This window comes from Galeopterus variegatus, unplaced genomic scaffold (genome assembly GCF_000696425.1).
Source record: "Galeopterus variegatus unplaced genomic scaffold, G_variegatus-3.0.2 Scaffold1486, whole genome shotgun sequence".
Lineage (NCBI taxonomy): Eukaryota > Metazoa > Chordata > Mammalia > Dermoptera > Cynocephalidae > Galeopterus > Galeopterus variegatus.
This window is the reverse complement of record NW_007727597.1, coordinates 374,820-385,855: the sequence shown is the minus strand read 5'-3', so window position 1 is coordinate 385,855 and position 11,036 is coordinate 374,820. Positions and strand designations below refer to the sequence as shown.

Here is an 11,036-nt window from a genome sequence, read left to right as displayed (position 1 = left end):
TATGGGAAAAGGACAGGGGGTGGACAGAAGGAAGCTGGCTTATTCCAGCAGGTGACTAGCAGCTTATTCAATTAAACTGTCTCCTTTATTAGCATACATAATTAGGGGTAAAACTAAATTTATAGTGCAATTATTTAAAATTTTAATAGTCAATTTGTATTCACACTTTTTTTTTTTTTTTTGTCCTTTTTTTGAGACCGGCCGCACCGCCCTCAGCCAGTGAGCGCACCGGTCATCCCTATATAGGATCCGAACCCACGGCAGGAGCGCCACCGCGCTCCCAGCACTGCACCCGCCCAAGTGCGCCACGGGCTCAGCCCTGTATTCACACTTTGAAAGTACTTACTCTAGTTTAATTTTAGGACTAGACTAGTTCAAAGTGCTGCATTCTACAGTTAATTTCAAAAGTACTAGGGCATCCTTGTAAAGGCAGAGTTAACCTGTTGCCTTTTGCAAGGGAATCCACTGTGACACTCAATTGAACAACAAACCTTGGTTTCTTACTTTCCGGGATCCCTCAATCCCTCTCCCTTCTGCTTATTTCACTCAGGGCTGGGCTGAGTGTTTGTAACACCTTCTCCCCACTATTTTCTTCTACTTTTAGAGCAGTGGAAAATACGTTTGTGCTTTACTAATTTTCCTTTCTCACAGTTCTTTATTTTGCCATCTCCTTTCCCAGTGTTCAGCTGTGAAATCATGGGACTGTGTATCTGGGATGGAACTTGAGGTGAATGAGCACCCTTGCTGGCATTACTTTGCCATTTATTATTATTTCAGAAGGGAAACCTGAATTCCTATGAAACACCTTCATTCATTTTGTACTGGCAATGTGGCAGGTTTCAGAGCAACTCCTATAAAGGGGAAACACAGATATTCAACCAGAAATCTGCATTCTGTTGCTATCATATCGGTTGTCCCAAAATGATGAAGACTGTCAAAGATGATAATAAGGTCACTGTTACCTCAAAGAGTCTATTAAGTTCTAATCCATACGGCCGCTATATGCACAGTGACGATTTCTGCTGATAATCATGCGGAATTTAAAGAGCAAAGCATAAGGCCGGCCCGTGGCTCACTCGGTAGAGTGCGGTGCTGATAACACCAAGGCCACGGGTTCAGATCCTATATAGGGATGGCCGGTTTGCTCACTGGCTGAGCGTGGTGCTGACAACACCAAGCCAAGGGTTGAGATCCCCTTACCGGTCATCTTTTAAAAAAATAAATAAATAAAAATAAAGAGCAAAGCACAAATTCCATTGCACAGAGACAAATGCTTTGCTGGAATATGTTTCTTTATCCTTCTGGCTTTGGAATGCTACCATGCTTTGAAAGCCAGTAGGACATGCATCTCAGTTTTAATTCTTGATTTCTGGTAAAATATGAATAGGCCTACAGCCAGTGCTTCTGGGTCTGGTGTTATTTAAATTGGGGAAAAGATTTAGAGCAAACCTTTGAAGGCACACTTACCGCCTCTCTAGTGGGCGCCCATCACTGGAGATGCTTCGAGGAATGTTGGCGGCTCTTTCTGGAGGAGGCATTTTCCCATCCCCTTTCCCAGCGTTCAGCCGTGAGGTCATGGGACTCTGCACCTGGGATGGGACTTGAGGTGAATGAGCCCCCTTGCTGGCATTCCTTTGCCACTTGTTATTATTTCGGAAGGGAAACTTGAATTCATATGAAACGCCTTCGTTCATTTTATACTCCATCACTGGCATGCGGTAGGTTTCAGAGCAACTCCTATTAGGGAGAAAGCACAGGGAGAAGGACAATTAATACTGCTTTTGCTTGTGGGTGGAACCACAGTGATTCTCATTAACACTTAAAATGGATCCAAAACTTCATCCTCTGTTTTAAACCATCTTTCAATCTCTGGGCCCGCTAATTATTTTCCTTTCAAAAACCAGAATCCATAGCAAGTAATGCACTAGTATTTTCCTTTACTCAATCCTAACTCTTGAGTCTGAGATATGTAGGCTTTAAAAAAATAATGAAACCCATGTTCACCCTGCAGGGGGAGGGGTGGGCAGTGTCACCCTGAGACCTAGGGATGAAAGGCCATCAGGACACATGACAGGGGAGGAGACCCTGAGAACACGGGACCTTGGAGGAAACAAGCAATCAGCTTTACACACCCTTCACTGCATATCACGATTGGGGATCTGAAAGGGTGTACAGTTTTATATTTGTTGGGATCCCGAGAGCCAAGAAATTAAATTGGGAGAAACCACGAAATTAAAACCAAGAGCAAAATTTAGCTCAGAAGGAGAAAAAAAATTAAAGAAATACCACAATTATCAAATCCCTAGAGAACAAAGCATAATCTGAAATCAGACTCCCCCCCACCTCCGGTCCCCCAAAAGCCAGGAATCACACATAGCAGGGCAGCAGCCCTGAGTGAAATTAATGGCAGGCACAAATGTCTCATCGCTTTAGCCTCATTTTGTGCTACCATCTGAACCCCCAAACCTCAGGAAGTTTGGAACCCACTTTTCATTGCCTTTGCCCAAACCAGGGGAAGTTCTCTCAGTTATTAACTTGATTGAGAAACAAATTACTGAAAAAACCTATTTCCACTAAATCATTAACTCAAACTATGCATTTGAATTTCATACATAAGTGAAAAAAATGATTTCCCTTCTTAAATTTCAAGAATTGGAGAGCAGGTGGGAAGATGTGGAAAGCAGGGGTTAACTGAGTGATTATGGAACAGATCTTTAAGAGACACTTTAGAGGTAGTGTAAGGAGGGTACAAATTGCCCTTATATGATAAAAAGAGAATTCAAGCCACAAGCATGAGCCACAAATGAAATTTCAGAAAAGAAAAACAAAATCAGTAAAACTAATTTAATAATACATTTAATTTAACCCAATTTATCTAAAATGTTATGTCAATATGTAATCAATATTGAAAAATTATTAATGAGATATTTTACATTCTTCTAAATCTGATGTGCATTTTACACTTATGGCAGGTCTTACTTTAAACCAGGCACATAAGTGCTCTGTAGCCACATGTGGCTGTGGACAGCGTGGGTGCAAGGGGTGTCCAGCCAAAGGCCTAGTCTTAATGTGGGGCTGAGGCTGGGAGCAGGGGTGAGCAGAATGGAAGGGCTTATGTAGTTGGCTGCTGGGAGAGTAAGGACTATGCGAGGTGCCACTCTTTTATGACCTTGTCCATGTATCTCAGGGTTGACTTCTGACATTTCAAACATGTTTTCCATAATGTATCCTCTTCCACGTCTTTGGGAGAGTCTTCGTTTTTGAAAAGTGCTGCTTTTGGAGCATGTGCCCAGGAGGAACAAGACTCTACTGGAGTCCTTGACCTATTCAATCATAGTCTGCATCTCTAATGGGTACTTTCTTCTTGGGGTTTTCTTACCACTCCCTCCTCCCAATTCCCCCAAAGCCTAGGTCAACTGCAATCTGATGCTCTGTCCAAGGCTTCACTGTGCCCCTTTTGTGCTTCAATGGCAATGTCTTTCCAATTTTTTTGACCAAAACCCAAGTAAGAAGTCCATTTTACACTGTGTATAACTATAAATACACATACATATTCACCCTTACTCTGATATCTTCCATTTTGCTATATTAATATATTTCATGGAAAAAAAATATCTTGGGTGCAACCTCCTAAGCTGATTTTGTGACCTACTTAAGACTTATGATCTGCAGTTTGTGAAAAAATTGCTTTATGGCACATTTGATGTTACTTTTAGCAGTTAATGACTTCTTATGTCATAAACCCTTTTCTCTCATACTAGGGAATATTATCTTAGGCTTTGATATAATTTCTAACTGGGCACTAACTTTGAAAAATATTTCACCTAGGCCATGTTTTCCTTTTACTACCACCTCCCATATGCATCCCCTGCACACAAATTCCTTGGCTGAGTTTTATTTTGTGACACTGTACATGTACCTTCATAGGCTGCTTCGAGTCCATTTTGCACCAGGCAAGGAATAAGTAAATAAATAATGATAATTATGGTAATAGAAACAATAATACTGTAATACCAAATAGACAAGCTGATTTTGTCTTTGGGCCTTACTTTCTCTGTAAAATGAGAGATTTGGAATGGAGAATTGCTAAACTTTCTCCTTCACACACTCCAAAATAGTCTTTTAAGCTGCTTAACATTTAATACTAAAACTGGCTAAAAGCTCCCTTTAGTCAAACTTTGCCTTCTCTATAGTCTATATTTCATTTATATTACTCTAAACGTATATCTAGAAATATTCTGCAAATCCTATATCAACAGAATGTAGTAAGATAAAGTCTAAGCAGGAAGAGGAGATCCATTCCTAGAGAATGAAACAGTGAAGAAGGTCGCACAGGGCTAGCCATTAGGCACCTGCCATTTCTGATTGCCTTCCATGGTGAGGGTAGCCACCACTGGCTTCCTGCTCTCTTACTTACCTCTGCAAAATGTAAGAATAATATAAGGAATCAAGAAGTAAACAGTACACTGAAGAACAAAGACAAAAGCTGGCTTTTAATGCCATGCATAAACATTCATAAAAAAAGATTTTTATTCTATCATTCTAAGTAAAATTTGGTGTTGACAAATGGCAACTCTAATGACACCTGTAATTTCCAATGGGCCAGGCACTAATCTAGCCATACCTCAGCAACTCTATGAAGTAGGTACTACCATCATCCCCACTTTATCAATGAGGACATGAAGGCCTGGAGAGATTAACTTGCTCAAGTTTACACAGCCAGGAGGTGGCATAGCTGGAATTTGAATCTACAGAATCAATCTACCTATAGGTTAATCTTATTTTAGTTGCTAACTAAAGAATACCTCTCCAAGTCCCCAAACATGACAAAAAGGAAAATTCAACAACTTTTATAAAACCCAGTTAAAGAGCTGTGATCAGCAGGAATTATAATTTCAGGGCTAAAAGTGACAAATAGTGACCCCCTGAAACTACAAATTAATTGAAAAGCCATTCCATCTCCTTATTCTTTTTCAGTCTTTTTATTCTTTCTCTTTTAATTTCTTATTTTTTTATTATGCTCTCCTTTTTCCTTAAGACACGATGAAATAGAGAAATGGTTGAACACGTGACTTTGGCTTGGAAAAATCATGTAACCTCTTTGAAATAGTTCTTCATCTGAAAAATGAAAGATTTGAACCAGACGATTTCTAATAACACTCCTAGCTCTAAAGCAGTATGCTTCTGCACTTTAAAATACTTGTTTTTTTAAATGAAGAAAAAGCTTTGTGGCCTGTTCTTATTTAAAAAGTAATTTGGTCTTTTTATGTAACTTGGTTTTAGCTCTTCATTTCGAATGGCCCTTGATTGCTTTCCTTAAAAACTGTAGGCTAGTGGCCCTCCAGTTTAATAAAGATTAAACTTCCAGTTTAATAAAGATTAAATTGCATCATGCCATGCAATACCATTCAGAGCATTACAATTTAACCCATTATCCAGGCATTTTTCATCTTGTCAAGAGAATGAGGTTGAAACAGGCACTAATATATTAATGCTGGCCATGTACTCCAGAGGGGTTGAGGAATGGAGGGTGATGGATAGGGCGCCTCCTGCAGAAGGGGCTTCTCACCCTAGAGGCAGGCTTCCAGTGAAGCCCCCAGGACTGCTTGCATCACACTGTCATTCTAGCGGGTTGCGTAAACTCTACTATACCTCTGCAAGACTCACGCTTCTTGCTTTAATGAAAACGAAGCTGCCATGAACATTTTTTTAAAATGCTGAGCACAGGGCCGGCCCGGTGGCACACTGCTACAGTGCGCCGCTTGGGAGTGCGGTGGCGCTCCGGATGGACAGTTAGCTCACTTCGGTGAGCATGGTGCTGACATCAAGTCAAGGGTTAAGATCCCCTTACTGGTCATCTTTTTTTAAAAAAGAAAAAAGAATTTGCCTTTTTGGAATGATTCTCCCGTGGGAACATAAAAACCTACAGGAGTTCATATTACACACCATCGCAGCACTCTCCAGTGCCTGTGACTCTCAGGGTCCTGAAGATCTGAAGAGCCAGGCGGCTGCAGGGCAGTGGGCAGCTGCCTCTGCTGGAGCTGCAATATGGTAAGGTAACACCGGAGGAAGAGGAGGAGGGTGGCTAGTCACAGAGCAGAGTAATTAGGCGCCAGGAAAAGAGTAGTAGGAGTGTGAAGTGCTGAAGAGAAGGAAAATGACAGAAGAGCATTATCTTATTTTGCTGAAAACTGTAACAAGGTGTTAATGCTTCAACTGTTCCTTTTGAAGTTACTTCTGAAGGAAGGAGGGGGGCAGGCTCTCCAGTACTGTAGAGACATCAACGGCAGCACCTCCCACCTGCCCAGAAGGTCTGACACGTAATAACTTCGTAAAGCATACATTATACGAAGTTATACGAGAAGTATTCTTATATGGTAAGGTAACACCGGAGGAAGAGGAGGAGGGTGGCTAGTCACAGAGCAGAGTAATTAGGCGCCAGGAAAAGAGTAGTAGGAGTGTGAAGTGCTGAAGAGAAGGAAAATGACAGAAGAGCATTATCTTATTTTGCTGAAAACTGTAACAAGGTGTTAATGCTTCAACTGTTCCTTTTGAAGTTACTTCTGAAGGAAGGAGGGGGGCAGGCTCTCCAGTACTGTAGAGACATCAACGGCAGCACCTCCCACCTGCCCAGAAGGTCTGACAGTGGCTTCTTGATGGAAACTGCAGTGCTGCAGTGAAGGGGGCAGAACATGGCTCCAGACCCATGGAGACTCCTGTCCCAGCACCCTGCTGATGTGTCATTGGCATCTCGCTGGCTATGATAGGGTGGCATGTGTGTTTCAGGGTGATGTTGGGGATTAAGACAACCACAGGTCATTCACTCAGTGGCGTACTAGAGCCATTGTCCCATCTACCCCAACGCTGCCTTCAGGGACGTCATGCTGGTAGCCTGAAATCAGCTGCAGCAGGGGTACTGACACCGCAGGAATCAGCAAATACTACACATCAAAGCTTTTTTCCCCAATGGAAAGACAATTTACCAGCATCTCACCGTCTATTCTGACATGTAAGGAAGGACGTGTGCTCCAATGGCAGGTAAGAGCTGGACTGTGAAGCTAGAAAGACCTAAACTTGCCATTCCATCCCCACCCCTAAACAGCCAAAATTAAAAGTTCTGGATATATGTTTTGGCTTCCAGGGAAATCCAGTCAACCAAAAGAGAATATTTCTTCAAACTGTCACACAAAGGGATTTCACTATATTTTGACGTATGTGCACAATCCCTAGGCCATCTTGGAGGTAAGCTGTATTAGAAAATACTATCCCAAACAAAGTTTAGTTGTAACACTTGGTTTGAAGAACAGAAGTACATTTAGATTGTCACTACTGCTTACTTCTTTAAGGACACAAATAACCCATGATAACCATTTACATTCCACGATTTGATATTCACAAACCCACGATAGCTCAGGTATAGGACCGGTCATTTTGAGGAAATAACAGGATAAATAAAGAACATCATCTTGACTTTAGGAGGCCTAACAATTAATTGCAAAACTTAAGAGAAATTCTTAGAAAATAATGACTTTTAAAAAACCAGATCTTTCAAAACTATCAAAAATAGCATATGTATACCCCAAAGAGAAGAGAAAAAACTGATTAATTTATTCCATCAAAAAACCTCCCCAAAGACAGAGAAATTAAATTTTCAACAGTGCTGTTGGCTTGGCAGGGGCTGGCAGGAGCAGAAAGCTCCTGCGCTTTCCATCTGGGAAAAGGCTATGAACCAAACTGCCAAAGCATCATGAGCAGCACCAGCTCGTCTGAAACCAACTCCCGGCACATGCCGATGCAGATGAGCAAAAGCCCGGGAAGTCACATTCACCTGTCCAGACTGAGATAGCGAGGGTCAAAACAATACTGCGAATTTTGGACGCAATTGAGTACAAATGGGAGATAGAGGAGAATAACAGTGTCGTCAAACGAAAAAGGAAAAAATCTGACAGTTTTAGATGCTGAGCGTCTTTTAAAGAGTTCGATGTTTCTGAGCTACTGGTGCAACACACTTAAGATGGATATTACCAGTCTTCTCTACCTGTAACAGCAACTTTATAAATCTAGAGATGTAAGTCCTGGGAACATGCCCACATGCTGCCATCACATGCTGAAAGACAGCTGCGTCCTGAGCCAGACTTTCCATGGATGGAACTTTCATCATCGCATGTAAACTACTGCTCTTCCCAACACCCTACTCTCCTACTGTCCTGGTAAACCTACAGGTACACAGACCCTGCCTTCCAGCCTCAGTTTCACAAATGCCAACTCAGACCTACCTCCGTGGGGTGCAGTCATCGTGGGGGGGTATGATGACAACCTTCACTGTGACTGATGTTCTCAGAAGATCAATCATCTGCTCATGGCTCAGAGTGGCCACTGCCACCTTGCAGATCTCAACCAGGCGGCTGCCCTGCCTCAACCCAGCCTGCCAGGCATAGCCATAGGGCTCCACATCCGCCACAATGCCCTCGTAGTTGACATGGAAGCCAAGCTGTCCTAGCCCATTTCTTCGCAGAGTCATCTCCACCGACTCACAACCCTTTGAAACAAACTAGACAAGGAAATAAAATGTATTGTGGTTTAATGCAAAACTATATTAAGTGGCAGACATGGAACTGGAAAAACATTGTAAGCAGGTTTACCTCCAAATACCCTACTGCCAGCTGAAGAACAGTCTGGTTATTTCCCCTTCACTAGTCTCTATTCATTAGGCCAGAAGGAATATACTTGTTGCATTCAAAGAGCTCAATGGCTTCCCTGAAGTTACAAGGAAACCTCTAACAGAGACCTACGGGGAGCTGGCAGCAAACAGAAACTGCACTCTGCTACTCATTTTGCCCTTATAAAATTCAAGGCAGCAGATCCTCAATCAAACAGCTATTTTCAACAACTGCACCAGATTGGCTGGGCTGCAACATCAGTCACCAAGGTACTGGCATCAGGTCACACGCAATGGTTTCCAACACAAACATGAATGTGTCTTCCCCACTTGTTCTGCTACTTTTCTGAAAAATCATGGAAAACACAGTGTGAGATAAACTCTGTGTTGCTTCACATCATCAAGGGAGTTTTCAGAGGACCTAATAAAAGCAGTACAAGCTTCAGTGACTTGGCTGTAGTCTGCATTGGAAAGCTTTATGAAAGAGAAATGAAAATGGAAGGAAAAGACTTACCTGCAACCTTTTGACAATCTCTTTGATGTCCTCGTTGTTAATGAAACTCTCCACTGAAACACATTCTCCTCGCTCATAGAAGATTTTGAGGCTGGTGTCAGCTGAAGTCCAGCCTATCACATCTCTGCAGGAACAATTGAAAACCACGCTCTTCGTTTCCTGTTCAATGAGGACGATGAACTCATTGGAGACTCCCAAAAGGCAGTCTATTTCCATAGCCTTGGTGTAGTCTTTGGCCCGGACTGCCCACACAATGGCCCCCAGGCTACTGAGTTCAGCTCCTGGATATGGCTTAGACTTTTCCTTCTTCTTGGAGGCCAGAGAGATGAATGGAAATTTGCCAGAAGGGTCGATAGGGGTGTTGGTGACATTCTTTTCTGCCAGATCTTTCAGGTATTCCTGGCGGGTCCGAGTTGCCATTGCCCGGAACTTTTCTGATTTATGAGCAGCATTTTCTGCATTAATCACTTTGGCCAAAAGGAAGTCCCTGAACACATTTGACTTAGGGAAAGTGACCCCTTTAGGGATGGGAGGCCCAAAAGAAGGCACATCTCTGGACCTGGTGACGGCCACACTGAGAAACAAAGCAAAGGTCAAAGAGAAAAGAAGCATGTCAGTATTTCTCAGTCTTACAACATGAGAATAAAATACACTTTTTCAAAGACAAAGACATACCTTAAAACAATTTTGAATAATATGAGTGTACTTTTTCATTTAACCACATTTAGGATTTACAGACATAAAATTTTTTTTCTAGGCAAAGAAAATAAAATATCCAAAAACTTAAAGTAAAATCTTTCTTTCCTTTAACAGATAGGAAACTAACCGTATCCATGAAAAAAAAAGATTTACTATAACGTTCTGCATAAAAGGCATTTAAGATACCTACTGATTGTTTCCAAGGTGGGTTAGCATAATCACAGAAACTTCCAGAATAAGCACAGATTCTGTAAGAACACAAAAGTGTTCCATACTTTATGATGCCTATAAGCAGACAGCTTATAATAAAAATATCAGAAGATACACGGCATAAAAGAAATGGATTAAATTTTTAATAAAATTAAACAAATATTATTGCTGGCCTCTGTGTGAGGAATTATGTAACCAGATGAAAAGCATAATTTTTAAATAAAAACTGAAATTTGAATAATAGAATGATCATGCTCTTTATATAATAGCAACAATGCTTTAAAATAGTATTTGCAAACTGAACTATTCTTTGGTCCAAATTCTCTACTTTTGGTATTTGATTCTGACAATCTATTTGTAAGAAAAATATTTTCCTTTTCCCATTCCTCTAAGCAAATTTGATATAAGAAAGACTGCTCCTGTAATTTCTTCTGTATAAACATTGCTAAAATGGGCCCAAGAAAAGGACCATATTAACATCTATTATATTAACTCCTATAATTTTTAATCTCCAAAGGAAAAAAATTAAGTTTTTCCTAAAACAACAACAGAAATTAAATAGAAACAGAGAGGTCATTCTATATCATATTCCAGGATTTTGTGTGACAACCTCAGCAATGTGAGTCAATTATGCAACTTTATTGAGTATTAGGGAAGTAATGTAAAAATCTGTTTCTTCGAAACTCCCAGAATAGAAAGGACATAATCAGAGCATGTGCATCTTTTAAATTAAATTGAAGAGCTCTGTTTCACTTTTTATTTAAGAAGGATTTGCTTTAAGATATTCAATTTTACTTCTGAAAAATGATTTCTTGTTAAAAATGGATAAATAAAAATCAGCAACTTCACAAATTATATTTTTGATGAAATGGAAAAACTACACTGTTAGTAGATGCCATGGAATGCCCTATTTTTTGGTTTTCACAAATTTATTTAAAAAAAAAAAAAAATAGC

At 40.8% G+C, this 11,036-nt stretch overlaps 1 protein-coding gene across 3 annotated transcripts in view; it reads right to left on the bottom strand.

Annotated features, from left to right (window-relative positions):
• Positions 1 to 1,463: 1,463 nt before the first annotated feature.
• Positions 1,464 to 11,036, bottom strand: part of SIPA1L1 (signal-induced proliferation-associated 1 like 1) — a 313,419-nt gene continuing 303,846 nt past the window's right edge. For all 3 annotated transcript variants that reach the window (XM_008577308.1, XM_008577309.1, XM_008577310.1), the window contains 3 exons: positions 9,174 to 9,747; positions 8,277 to 8,551; positions 1,464 to 1,737 (listed from right to left, as the gene is read on the bottom strand). In XM_008577308.1, the coding sequence (XP_008575530.1) occupies positions 1,464 to 1,737; positions 8,277 to 8,551; positions 9,174 to 9,747 (1,123 nt within the window). The remainder of the gene's footprint in view (positions 1,738 to 8,276; positions 8,552 to 9,173; positions 9,748 to 11,036) is intronic.